Below are 13,399 nucleotides of genomic sequence, written 5' to 3' on the forward strand. Positions count from 1 at the left end.
TTGTAAGATGGGCGTTGACCGTTGACGCGGGTGGGTCCTGACCCTACCGCTTACCTAATAGACTGGGAGCCGAAGGGCGAACAGTCGTACTATTGAAGGGGACGGTGGCTGTGGCCACTGGAACCCGGACTTGGCTAGCGCGAAACGCGGAGAGTGGGTCGGAGACCATGTGCCGGGGGCTGATTGGCCCGAGGGGGCCGATGCAGGGTGCGGAGCTTGCTCTGGGGGACAAAGAGCAGTTTTTGGACGATGGGTCGTTTGCTGCGGCGGTGATGCGGCAGGGTTATCTTCCCCCTTGCTCGTGTGACGAGTGTGACGAGGAGATTAAGCGCGTTGATGAGCGCAGCGGTTGGTTACCGCGTGGCTGGATACTGGGAACTGCTGGGGGCAGGACCAACAACACTAGGATGTTGGTTGTGGTCGGAGGCCTGACCTTAGCCGGGGGCTTGTATAAGAATTGGATGGCACTTGTGGTGCTTGGGGAGGATGTCCCTGGGACGAAAGTTCCTTTTGTTCACGACACGATCAGCGATGGTGTCTCCTGAGCGACTTCGCGATGCGCCTTTGCGCCTTTTCCGTTCTTTCCACCCGAACATATTCATGTTCCTGCGTGAGGCAGGTATCTATGATCCGGAGGGGTTTCTTGGCCTGCTCCGACGGACAGGAGCGGTGGTGACAGGATGGGTGCCGACACTTGTCCTGGCTAGGGGCGTCTTCCCGGAGGCACACGACGAGCCGGATTTGGAGGATGGGACGACGATCTTGGTGCATCAGGACCACTTGGCGACAATACAGCGTTTCTTTGTGGAGAACGCTTCGCGATATTGCGGTCCGCGGGTGGAGGACCTTTGTTGTACGACTGGGTCGGCTGGATCGGGGCCTGGGCCCCTCATGAGTGTGATCGTTCCGGTGTCGGACGAGGAGGTCAGGGAGTCTCGGTGTCGGAGCTTGCAGGATCTGGCGATGCAGCTGTGTGCGCACACGGCCGAGGCCGTTTTTCTGTCAGGGACGGGATTGTTCTGTCCTTTTCCCTACTCGGCGCTGTATCACCACCGGGGGTGAACATGTTCTCGTTGAGTCTTAGGCAGGAGCGCGCGAACGTGAGCCGGCTCTTCTTTGAGAGGCGTGGATATGTCATTGGCAATGATGCGTGGGAGCTGGACTTGGATCACTTGTCAGAGTTGGGGGATCGGAGAGCGCCTATGGATGGCTTCAGCCTTTTTGCTACGTGGAGTCCGGATGGTTACTTGTGGACTGGTGGGACGGCTGAGGCAGAGGCTGCCAGGTTCTGGAACACAATTCGATTGGGTGGTGCGCAACTAGACCGGGCGGTCCAGGTGGTGGAGAGTCCGAAGGAGTAGTCACTGTGGTGCAGTTCAATTCAATCAGAGTGGAGCTGTGTCTTGTGTGGAGCACAACACCAAAAGGATCGTGAGATCTGCTAAACCCTAACAAAGTGGAGCTTCATTCAATCCAAGATGCGTGCCTTCAAGCATGCTTTCGGTCTGGTACCGATAAATTCCTTAAAAAGAGAGCTAGAGTTCCGGATCGGCGGGGTACGGGGCGGCAGCCCTGTGCAGCTCGAGCGTAGCGACGCTGCTTAATACACGAGAGTGAATGATGAAATCATATTGTCTACTACTAGAGAGACATAATGGATATGCAACAACAAACACAGAGTGTGGGAGCGTGGCTGACGCCGAAGGTGGCATGGCGCGTGACCAACAGACGGACGAGGCGACGGCGAGCCAAGGGGTCGTCGTCAACGAAGTTCGTTGACCAAAGTGGATACGACAGGGAATATTTCGTCGATTGGACGAATCACAGCCCATCTTCGCGACCATTTGTATGGGCGCTCTGTATGATTCACTTGTAAGATGGGCGTTGACCGTTGACGAGAGTGGAGCCTGCTCCACGAGAGTTTGACCTATGAGAACGGGGCCTGGTGGCCCAGTTCGACTACCCTTTAGGGCCTAGCGCTGTGGCGCTGGCCCCACATTCGAAGATACAAAGATGGGCTTGGGCCCATCTCGGGGAGATGAACTGGCAGGACATTCTTCCCTCCTTCATTTCATTTTCGGAGAAAGGCGAGGGACGATCACGGCGGAGCGACAACAGGAGAGGATCGGTTGTTTCGAAATTTCGTATTTCTTTTTCCTTTGTTCTTGTGGCCAAGAACCAAGCCTTGGGATGCACTGGCGTGCATCAACAGGAAGCGCAATGGGTATGGAGCACCCCGTGCACGGGGTAGAGATAGGCGAGGGGGGTCGAGCCGTTGGACTGGACCTATGCTGCGCAGAGGGTGTGGTGAGGCCGGGACGATCCTTGGTACTACGAGAGGGGGAGTGGTGCAACGGGCACTTGGTGCCCAGTCTGTTACGGAGTGGGGATGTGTATTTCCCCGTGTTCGACAGGACAGTTGTCTTGTCGTTTGCTACGCGACGGCAGGAGTTGTCGCCGGGGCGTGATATCCTGGAGGAGATGATCCAGAGGATACGTCAGGTGGGTCATGATGGAGTGACGCAGGTCTTCTGCTTGTCCGGGGCGGACTTGGTGCGGGAGCTGTGTGTGTGGGCGCGTGCCGCCCAGTTGCCCCTGGGGGTGAAGAGGTATGAGATCGCGACTAGCCAGGGTGTGCTGGCTGTGCCTGTCCCGTATGAGGGCTTGGTGCCTCTGGCGAGGCTGATGTACGGGCTCGTGGAGAGCCCGCGGAGACACGAGATGAGTTCCTTGGAGAGGGGAGTCGTTAGGAGGATGATGAGCGCGGGGGGAGTTGCGCGGTTTGTATGCGGTGTGCATGGTACCATGCGGACCTGTTCTTTCTCTTCCACCTACTGGAGGTGCATCTGATGCCGGGTCACTGGCACTTGGTGAACTTGGTGTTCTGTGCGGAGGCCACCAGAAGGGTTGCGGTGGCGCTTGGGTCTTCCACTCTGGAGTGGTGGGCCGTCTGGCTGTTGACGCTGTTGGACCGCGTTGCGTATTGTCTGGACCATGGCCTGGCCAGGATGGAGGGCGGTGCTGACACGGTGTGGCAGGTGCAGAGGTTAGATGGGCGTAGTTGGAACAGCCCTTTGTAGTATGCTGTCAGTGATTGTACACTTGGTCGGAGGATCGTGAGCATGTACGGAGCAATCTGTGGAACTGTCCGATGCCCTTCGGGGCTCTCTGGTGATTCATAATAACTTCTCGAACTAGGATGACGAGACATGAAATGAGCATGTGCAACAATCAGAAGAATGGAGTGATTGATGGAGTGATGTGGTGTGGAACAATGTGCAGCGGAGCCAACCTCCAAAGAGTATCGTGAGATCTGTAAAACAGTACTAGGGTACAGCCTCACTTGTGCAAAGATGCGTGCCCTAGAGCATGCCTTTATTACTTTGACTGCATGCTGTCAAAAAGAGGTACTTCTATTCCGGAAAGAAGGGGGTTACAGGGGGAAGCCCCCTGTGCCGTGGTCCGCAGGACCCTGGCGCTCACCTCGAAGAGCAATGATGAAATCATATTGTTACTACTAGTAGAAACACCATGGCTATGCAACAACAAACACAGAGTGTGGGAGCGTGGCTGACGCCGAAGGTGGCATGGCGCGTGACCAACAGACGGACGAGGCGACGGCGAGCCAAGGGGTCGTCGTCAACGAAGTTCGTTGACCAAAGTGGATACGACAGGGAATATTTCGCGATTTGAGCGAATCAGAACGCCCATCTAGCGAGCATTTGGTGCGAGCTCTGTATGATTCACTTGTAAGATGGGCGTTGACCGTTGACAGAGTGGGTCCTTGGACCCCGACTGGCTGACCTATAGGAACGGGGCCTGGTGGCCCAGTTCCGTTACCGAAAAGGGATGAAAGTGGGCACACTTTCTCCCACATGGAAAGTACAAAGGAAGGGTGTGCACCCTTCCCAAGAGAAGGCAAAGGATTTCATTTCTCTTCCTCTTTTTCCTCGGAGAGAAACAACAGCAGGGCGGCAGACAGGATGAACAAGACGGGGGCGTCGGTGCGGTCCGGAGGATTTGGAGGACCAGTGAAAGGTCCTCTCCCGCGAGGGATGATGTCCTCGAAGCCTGTCGGTCCTGGCTTTGGTAAGAGCCAGGTGATGAAGCAGGATGGCTTACTGTCGGCGCCTGTGGGCGCTGGTGTGGTGCAGAAACCGGAGGTGGGAGCCTTGACCCCTACGGGGCAAGCAGAGACAGTGGCGGAGGCTGTAGACACGTCTGGCCCGGGAGGGCCTGTTCCGCCTGCGGGCGGAGTTTCTTGTTCTGTTCCGGAGGAGGCAAGCAAGGCAGTCGAGGGGACGGACGAGAGGAAAGATTTGGGGGCTGGAAGACCCGAGGAAGGCAGGTGTTCGGCCTGTCAGGAGATGTCGACTTCCCTGCGGGACGTGGGGCGTGGAGTGATGAGTATTGGAGAGAGAGTAGGGACGCTGCAGGAGGCAGTGGGTGCCCTTGACCAGGAGCAGAAGAGCCAGGGGATGTTGCTCGGGAAGGTCCAGGCTGCGCAGAGCCAGCTGGGTGGTGAGCCGGCGTGGGTCGACGGCGTCATGAGTGCATTGCATGGTGTGCTGGAGGCGGTGCGAGAGTTGACGGAGGAGCAGAAGAAGGGAGCGTCTTGCGGGGCTCGGATAGAGCAGATGGTGCAGGTCCGGGAGGACATGGAGACTCGACATGAACAGCAGGTCGTTTGCCTCGAGGAGAAGCTTGCGGGGGTGCAAGCGGAGTTAGCGTCCTTCGTGCAGAAGGAGGAAGACCGGCAGCGACAGCGTGAGGAGAGACATCGTCGCAGGCGTGACGAGCAGCGGGGCGGAAAGGAGGATGGGAAGCGCGGTCATGGTGCTTCCCGGTCGCAGAAGCTTGGGCTGTCTTGGGCCAAGGCTCACTAACCCTTGGGTAGGGTTTGCCATTGCGGATGACAACATGGTGGAGTGGTTGTCTGGTCCGTCTTGCGTGTGCAGCATTGTCGGCAGTGTGACGTTTTCTGTGCGCCGGTGGCGATAATCAGGAGGTAGAACTGTGGTGAATGAAATGAACAAGTAACTAGAGCTACATGAAACCAGATGGAATGAGTGATGAGATGAGTGATGAACAGTAGACGAAGTGCATTGTGGAACAAGTAAGTGAACGAAGTGATGCAATGAAATGAATGTGTTGGGGTAGAACAAAACACCAAAAAGTATCGTGAGATTACATAAACACTAAGAGTGGGGGGCTTCACTTTGCCCCAACAAGATGCGTGCGTTAAAGCATGCTTTTAGTCTGGTACCGAATGCTGTCAGAAAAGATGGCTAGAGTTCCGGATCGGCGGGGTACGGGGCGGCAGCCCTGTGCAGCTCGAGCGTAGCGACGCTGCTTAATACACGAGAGTGAATGATGAAATCATATTTTCTACTCACAGAGAGAAACCATGGCTATGCAACAACAAACACAGAGTGTGGGAGCGTGGCTGACGCCGAAGGTGGCATGGCGCGTGACCAACAGACGGACGAGGCGACGGCGAGCCAAGGGGTCGTCGTCAACGAAGTTCGTTGACCAAAGTGGATACGACAGGGAATAATTTGGCCTTTGGACGAATCAGAACGCCCATCTAGCGAGCATTTGGTGCGAGCTCTGTATGATTCACTTGTAAGATGGGCGTTGACCGTTGACGCGGGTGGGTCCCTGGACCCTACCGCTCCACCTATCAGAAACGGGGCTGGTGGCCCAGTTTCGTTACCTAATCGGGAGTCCAGTGGGCACACTGGCTCCCACGTGGAACTACAAAGGGGGGCTCGAGCCCCCTACAAGCAGGGCAAAGGATTTCTCTCTTGTCTTTCTCTTTTCTCGGGACGAAAAACAGCAAGCGGAGCGGCAGGCAGGATGGAGGTGCAGGAGGAGTGCGCCGTGGTTTTGCCGGAGGGGCACGAGGTGGTCGTGCAGACGTACGAGGAAGACGAGGTTCCTGATCCAGCTCAGGATGAGTGGGCGGACATTCGACCGAACGATCGGGATGGAGAGAAGGTGTTTATACTTCGGACGAAGTATTTTATGCTGACGTACAGCAAGAGTCAGATCATGGATGTGTCTGAGTTTGAGAAGCGTTTTCGCGAAACACTCCGGAGGTGTTACACCAGCAAGCCTGATGCGCAGCTGGAAGACTTTGGGGTACAGTATTTCGGCTCTAGGGAGCTGCACGCCAGCGGGCGTCCCCATTACCATGTTGTGGTAGCTTTAGGTAAGCCCCCTCACTGGAGGGATCCTTGGGAGAAGTTGCGGCTGTTGGCCATGACAGAGGATGGCCTTGGACCAGACACTCGGTCTGTCCGTCTTAGCGTGATGCGCAAGGAGCAGAACTTGGAGTTCTTCCTGAACAAGACCCAGGCGTACGTGAGGAAGGAGTCGTGGGACTTCGTTTTCGGTCGGGAGATCGAGGCTGTGGGTGACAGGGCGGTAGCCAAGAGGAAGCGCGAAGAGCTGTGCATAGCTGCCATCAAAGCCGAGACGGCTGAGGAGGTGCACGAGATCCTGGCGGAGGGGGATCCGGTGAACTATGTCTGGAGACACACGCAGGCGTGCGCGCTTGCCAACAGGAAGAGGCGACGATTTCTGCCCCCGGTTGGACCGGTCTTTCACTTTGACCCCGTCTACATTCCGCAGGCCATGCTGGAGTGGAAGGCGAAATGGATTGACCAGCCTTACGGTGCGGCGGAGAGGCCCCAAGCCTTGGTCCTGACAGGGCCCACTAGGACTGGCAAGACCGCATGGGCGGAGTCCTTTGGTAATCCCCTCATTGTGAACACTAACTTTCGTCTAGACGATTGGCGGGAAGACTGCACGCACATTGTGCTCAATGACGTAGTCCTGGCGGATTTCAAGTACACGCGCGAGATGCTTGGCTGTCAGCGGTGGTTTAACGGGACGGATAAGTTCAAACCTACTGTTCGTCTGGCATTGGGCAAGCCAGTTATTTGGACCTGCAATGAGGATAACAATCCCTTGCGCAAGAAGGTCTGGCGTAAGTATGCGGAGGATTCGGTGGTGCAAGTAAAGGTTACGTGTAGTTTATTTAAAAAGGCAATGAAATGAGGATGTCTTGTGGTCTGGTACCACATGAACTTAGAAGATGTGTGCAGCTGAAGAATGCTTTCGGTCTGGTACCGCAAACAATGTTAAAAAGAGGTACTTCCTTTCCGGAACCGCGGGGTACGGGGCGGCAGCCCTGTGCCACTAGCTGCGCAGCAGCCGTGGCGAATAACTCGAAGAGACATGAAGAATGAATGCTGTTACTACTAGTAGAACATATGGCTATAACAACAACAACGCTGGAAGCTGGGAGCGTGGCTGACGCCGAAGGTGGCATGGCGCGTGACCAACAGACGGACGAGGCGACGGCGAGCCAAGGGTCGTCGTCAACGAAGTTCGTTGACCAAAGTGGATACGACAGGGAATATTTCGCGATTTGAGCGAATCAGAACGCCCATCTAGCGAGCATTTGGTGCGAGCTCTGTATGATTCACTTGTAAGATGGGCGTTGACCGTTGACGAGAGTGGAGCCTGCTCCACGAGAGTTTGACCTATGAGAACGGGGCCTGGTGGCCCAGTTCGACTACTGTTTTGGGATGAAAGTGGGCCACTTTCTCCCGACTTTCGAAGATACATAGGGAGGGCTGTGCCCTCCTGGAGAATGGCAAAGGATTTCCACTTCTCTCCTCCTTTTCCTCGGAGAGGAGCAGCAGCGCGACAAGACGGGACGGACGACAGCACGGAGGCTGTCTTACCTTGGATGTCCTTGGGAGATTTTCTTCTTATGTTCTTGTGGCCAAGAACCAAGCCTACTGATGCACTGCGTGCAGCTACACGGACCGGGGAGGGACGAGAGATACTACGAAGATGTGCAGTGCAGAGCCGGAGGAGTCTAGTATGCCGGAGGAGGAGAGGACATGGAAGGTTGGCCTCTTATTTGCCCTTGGGGAGGGCGCACGTGGGAGACTTGCGCTGATGGCAGAGGATGCTGTGCTTCGGAGAGAGGCAGTGGATGAACTTGTTCGTCATTGCTTGTTTATCCCACCTCCCCCGTTGGAGGGGGAAGATCAGGCGGAGGACCTGGTAGGCGCTATGGGTAGCGGCTTTGGTGCAGCTTTGCTCTCGTGGGGTGAGAAGTACGGAGTTGAGATACACGATGGGGATCCGGCGTGCATGGAAGAGGAGCGGTGCGACGGTCACTTTTCGCGGCAGGAGGTGTTTGCACTGGGTATAACACTGCATGGAATGGCGACGCGCTGGAGGTACACGGCTTCCTGGATGGATGAGATGATGTCGCGCTGCCTTCGGATGAAGAGGTGTGAGGCGTGTTGGGCTTCCCTGGGACGGGTAGGTTCACGTAATGTGCTTGCTCCCGAGGTTGCACACATGGTGCGTGTGCACGCTTCCGATCGAGAGAGAGGTATGGTTCGCTGGGCGTCTATGTTGCTGGTCTTGTGCGCTGCTGCGCGTGTCCTGGGGGACGAGAGATTGTATCAGATGGCGGATCGGGCATTCCGCGGGTACTTCCCCTCGGAGGGAGCTCCTCAGTGGGGTTGCTGGTGACCATACGTGGGCGTCGTCCCGGTGGGACTTGAAAACTGGTAGCAGAGCTGGCTTTCTGTGTTCTACACACTGGAGTTTGCTCCTGGGCTTTCCTCTTCACCGTGCCCGTGGCGTGAGGAGGGCTTTTGTTGCAGGTGGCAGCAGAGTTTGGACAACAGGGCTTGTAGTCCGGTGTCCTCGTGTAGGAGCCATGTGGCGATAGAGCAGTTGATGCAGTGATGATAGCTAGACTTATCAGCAGAAGATCAGGGTGATTACTAGATGAACAGAGTGAAGTGTGGAACAACCAGCAATGGAATGCAATGAAATGAAATGTAGAGTCGTGTGTTAGAGTAGAACAAAACACCAGAAAGTATCACGAGATGTGCTAAACACTACTTTGGAGTAGCTTCAAAAACCACCAAGATGCATGTCGCTAAAGACTGCTGACATTACTTAATCCGCATGCTGTCGGAAAAGAGAGCTAAGATTCCGGAACCGCGGGGTACGGGGCGGCAGCCCTGTGCAGCTCGAGCGTAGCGACGCTGCTTAATACACGGAAGTGAAATGATGAAATCATATTGTCTACTACTAGAGAGACATAATGGCTATGCAACAACAACGCTGGAAGCTGGGAGCGTGGCTGACGCCGAAGGTGGCATGGCGCGTGACCAACAGACGGACGAGGCGACGGCGAGCCAAGGGGTCGTCGTCAACGAAGTTCGTTGACCAAAGTGGATACGACAGGGAATAATTGGCCTTTGGACGAATCAGAACGCCCATCTAGCGAGCATTTGGTGCGAGCTCTGTATGATTCACTTGTAAGATGGGCGTTGACCGTTGACGAGAGTGGAGCCTGCTCCACGAGAGTTTGACCTATGAGAACGGGGCCTGGTGGCCCAGTTCGACTACTGTTTTGGGATGAAAGTGGGCCACTTTCTCCCGACTTTCGAAGATACATAGGGAGGGCTGTGCCCTCTGGAGAATGGCAAAGGATTTCCACTTCTCTCCTCCTTTTCCTCGGAGAGGAGCAGCAGCGCGACAAGACGGGACGGACGACAGCACGGAGGCTGTCTTACCTTGGATGTCCTTGGGAGATTTTCTTCTTATGTTCTTGTGGCCAAGAACCAAGCCTACTGATGCACTGCGTGCAGCTACACGGACCGGGGAGGGACGAGAGATACTACGAAGATGTGCAGTGCAGAGCCGGAGGAGTCTAGTATGCCGGAGGAGGAGAGGACATGGAAGGTTGGCCTCTTATTTGCCCTTGGGGAGGGCGCACGTGGGAGACTTGCGCTGATGGCAGAGGATGCTGTGCTTCGGAGAGAGGCAGTGGATGAACTTGTTCGTCATTGCTTGTTTATCCCACCTCCCCCGTTGGAGGGGGAAGATCAGGCGGAGGACCTGGTAGGCGCTATGGGTAGCGGCTTTGGTGCAGCTTTGCTCTCGTGGGGTGAGAAGTACGGAGTTGAGATACACGATGGGGATCCGGCGTGCATGGAAGAGGAGCGGTGCGACGGTCACTTTTCGCGGCAGGAGGTGTTTGCACTGGGTATAACACTGCATGGAATGGCGACGCGCTGGAGGTACACGGCTTCCTGGATGGATGAGATGATGTCGCGCTGCCTTCGGATGAAGAGGTGTGAGGCGTGTTGGGCTTCCCTGGGACGGGTAGGTTCACGTAATGTGCTTGCTCCCGAGGTTGCACACATGGTGCGTGTGCACGCTTCCGATCGAGAGAGAGGTATGGTTCGCTGGGCGTCTATGTTGCTGGTCTTGTGCGCTGCTGCGCGTGTCCTGGGGGACGAGAGATTGTATCAGATGGCGGATCGGGCATTCCGCGGGTACTTCCCCTCGGAGGGAGCTCCTCAGTGGGGTTGCTGGTGACCATACGTGGGCGTCGTCCCGGTGGGACTTGAAAACTGGTAGCAGAGCTGGCTTTCTGTGTTCTACACACTGGAGTTTGCTCCTGGGCTTTCCTCTTCACCGTGCCCGTGGCGTGAGGAGGGCTTTTGTTGCAGGTGGCAGCAGAGTTTGGACAACAGGGCTTGTAGTCCGGTGTCCTCGTGTAGGAGCCATGTGGCGATAGAGCAGTTGATGCAGTGATGATAGCTAGACTTATCAGCAGAAGATCAGGGTGATTACTAGATGAACAGAGTGAAGTGTGGAACAACCAGCAATGGAATGCAATGAAATGAAATGTAGAGTCGTGTGTTAGAGTAGAACAAAACACCAGAAAGTATCACGAGATGTGCTAAACACTACTTTGGAGTAGCTTCAAAAACCACCAAGATGCATGTCGCTAAAGACTGCTGACATTACTTAATCCGCATGCTGTCGGAAAAGAGAGCTAAGATTCCGGAACCGCGGGGTACGGGGCGGCAGCCCTGTGCAGCTCGAGCGTAGCGACGCTGCTTAATACACGGAAGTGAAATGATGAAATCATATTGTCTACTACTAGAGAGACATAATGGCTATGCAACAACAACGCTGGAAGCTGGGAGCGTGGCTGACGCCGAAGGTGGCATGGCGCGTGACCAACAGACGGACGAGGCGACGGCGAGCCAAGGGGTCGTCGTCAACGAAGTTCGTTGACCAAAGTGGATACGACAGGGAATAATTTGGCCTTTGGACGAATCAGAACGCCCATCTAGCGAGCATTTGGTGCGAGCTCTGTATGATTCACTTGTAAGATGGGCGTTGACCGTTGACGCGGGTGGGTCCTGACCCCCCGCTTACCTTCCAATCAGAACTGGGCCTGCTGGCCCAGTCTGGTTACCCTTTTAGGGCTCTGGTGGGCAAACCAGAGACCCACATGGATTTACATAAGGGAGGGCTGAGGCCCTCCCCAGGAGAGAGCAAAGGATTTCTCTTCTTCCTTCTTTTCATTTTCCGGCGGAAAACAGCAGCGGGGCGATAAGAACGGAGTGAGGTGTTGCGGGAGCGGTAGGATACGTTGGTATGTGTTTGCCGGAGGTGAACGTCCTGGATGGATGCAGTGCACGGGGGTGCGTTGCAGCGCTGTGAGATGGCAGGATGCCGAGATAGTAGTCGTTGTCGGACGGAGGCTGACGTGACGGAGTGATACTTGCTAGTTGCAGGGCGAGGCTGTGGAACGATGTCTTCCGTAGGGAGCACGACTGGGAAGGAGGGGCCGAAGATTCGAGTAGGTCTTACCTTGACTATCCGACCTCGTGGGGCGGATGTTGGCGGAGGCCGTCAGGAAGTGGTCACGGCAGTGGCTAACGTTGTAGTCGGCGGGGCGACGAGCGTATTTCCAGGCACGCGGGGCGGTGCGATCCCGGGAGGGGAAAGGGCGACAGTCTACTACGAGGGGAGCCGAGGTCATGGTTGCGCCGGAGGGGCTGGTGGAAGCACAGGATGAGTCGGCAGACGAGGAGATTCCGGTGGAAGCGTTGATTCCTTGCGTGGAGCGGCATGATCACTAGCGATGGGGACGAGAGGCGTTCACATGTGGCACGAGCGGTCCTACCTGGGAGGACCTTTGGCGATGGTAAGAGAGCAGCGGTGGATGACAGGCATTACATATGCTGGCACGAGCTAATCATTGGATGGCAGGAGGCCTTGGAGAATACACCCCTTCGTGAGTCGGGGTTTTTAGCATGTATTAGCTCTAGAATTACCACGGTTATCCAAGTAGTAAGGTACTATCAATAAACGATAACTGATGTAATGAGCCATTCGCAGTTTCGCTGTATAATTGCTTATACTTAGACATGCATGGCTTAATCTTTGAGACAAGCATATGACTACTGGCAGAATCAACCAGGGGTTGGTGCTGCGTCCGAGTCCTCGGTGTGGACGAGGGAGGTGTTGCATCTATTGCGAGCGTGGGTGAGCTTTGGGTGTGCCGGTGGTGCATGGATGTGTGGCATACCCGGGACGTGTCTTCTTTTTCCAGGTCTTGGTGACCCTCTGCAGTTGAGGCTGCATCCTTGCTGGAGTATGTGCTCGGTAGCGTAGGCTGTGTCGCACTGTGGTGCGAAGTTGAACATGGGACGATGAGTAAGAATGAGAGTGAACCCATGAGGGGACGAATGGCAATATGTGGAACAAGTAACCTGTGCAGTGTGGAAAACACCAGAAAGTATCGTGAGATGCGTGAAATGCTGTAGAAGTGGAGCCTCACTTGTGCAAAGATGCGTGCCCTAGAGCATGCCTTTATTACTTTGACTGCATGCTGTCAAAAAGAGGTACTTCTATTCCGGAAAGAAGGGGGTTACAGGGGGAAGCCCCCTGTGCCGTGGTCCGCAGGACCCTGGCGCTCACCTCGAAGAGCAATGATGAAATCATATTGTTACTACTAGTAGAAACACCATGGCTATGCAACAACAACGCTGGAAGCTGGGAGCGTGGCTGACGCCGAAGGTGGCATGGCGCGTGACCAACAGACGGACGAGGCGACGGCGAGCCAAGGGGTCGTCGTCAACGAAGTTCGTTGACCAAAGTGGATACGACAGGGAATATTTCGCGATTTGAGCGAATCAGAACGCCCATCTAGCGAGCATTTGGTGCGAGCTCTGTATGATTCACTTGTAAGATGGGCGTTGACCGTTGACAGAGTGGAGCCTCGCTCCATCTCTTGCTACCCTATCAGAGATGGGCCTGCTGGCCCATATCTGTTACCTAAAAGGGACGAAAGTGGGCCACTTTCTCCCACATGGCAAACTACAAAGGAGGGCGGGAGCCCTCCCTGGAAGAATGCAGAGGATTTCATTTCTTCTTCTTTTCTTTTTCTGGCAGAAACACAGCAGAGCGACAGCAGGGACTGACAACAGGGGGATCGTTGTGCGGATGGCGCGAGGCCAGGGGACGGTTGATCCGTCCTTGCTAC

General features: G+C 55.5%; 4 protein-coding genes across 4 annotated transcripts; all 4 read left to right on the forward strand.

Annotated features, from left to right (window-relative positions):
• The first annotated feature begins 3,930 nt into the window (after positions 1-3,930).
• B0I36DRAFT_316203 (uncharacterized protein) lies at positions 3,931-5,070 on the forward strand. The gene has a single exon (XM_046152979.1). The coding sequence runs from the start codon at positions 3,984-3,986 to the stop codon at positions 4,884-4,886; it is 903 nt and encodes a 300-aa protein (XP_046017542.1). The 5' UTR covers positions 3,931-3,983; the 3' UTR covers positions 4,887-5,070.
• A 741-nt stretch (positions 5,071-5,811) lies between these two features.
• Positions 5,812-7,067, forward strand: B0I36DRAFT_316205 (uncharacterized protein; the record flags this gene model as incomplete). Its single annotated transcript, XM_046152980.1, has 1 exon — positions 5,812-7,067. The coding sequence occupies exon 1, from the start codon at positions 5,860-5,862 to the stop codon at positions 7,063-7,065; it is 1,206 nt and encodes a 401-aa protein (XP_046017543.1). The 5' UTR covers positions 5,812-5,859.
• A 613-nt stretch (positions 7,068-7,680) lies between these two features.
• On the forward strand, positions 7,681-8,938 carry B0I36DRAFT_316207 (uncharacterized protein). Its single transcript, XM_046152981.1, has one exon. It carries the CDS (start codon positions 7,870-7,872, stop codon positions 8,563-8,565), a length of 696 nt encoding a protein of 231 aa, XP_046017544.1. The 5' UTR covers positions 7,681-7,869; the 3' UTR covers positions 8,566-8,938.
• A 608-nt stretch (positions 8,939-9,546) lies between these two features.
• Positions 9,547-10,804, forward strand: B0I36DRAFT_316209 (uncharacterized protein). The gene has a single exon (XM_046152982.1). The coding sequence runs from the start codon at positions 9,736-9,738 to the stop codon at positions 10,429-10,431; it is 696 nt and encodes a 231-aa protein (XP_046017545.1). The 5' UTR covers positions 9,547-9,735; the 3' UTR covers positions 10,432-10,804.
• The last annotated feature ends 2,595 nt before the right edge of the window (positions 10,805-13,399 follow it).

The sequence above is a fragment of the Microdochium trichocladiopsis genome (assembly GCF_020744255.1).
Source record: "Microdochium trichocladiopsis strain MPI-CAGE-CH-0230 chromosome Unknown B0I36scaffold_2, whole genome shotgun sequence".
Taxonomy (NCBI): Eukaryota; Fungi; Ascomycota; class Sordariomycetes; order Xylariales; family Microdochiaceae; genus Microdochium; species Microdochium trichocladiopsis.

Coding starts and splice junctions, on each gene's coding strand:
- B0I36DRAFT_316203 (XM_046152979.1), top strand. CDS start 3,984: ATGAACAAGACGGGGGCGTCGGTGCGGTCCGGAGGATTTGGAGGACCA.
- B0I36DRAFT_316207 (XM_046152981.1), top strand. CDS start 7,870: ATGTGCAGTGCAGAGCCGGAGGAGTCTAGTATGCCGGAGGAGGAGAGG.
- B0I36DRAFT_316209 (XM_046152982.1), top strand. CDS start 9,736: ATGTGCAGTGCAGAGCCGGAGGAGTCTAGTATGCCGGAGGAGGAGAGG.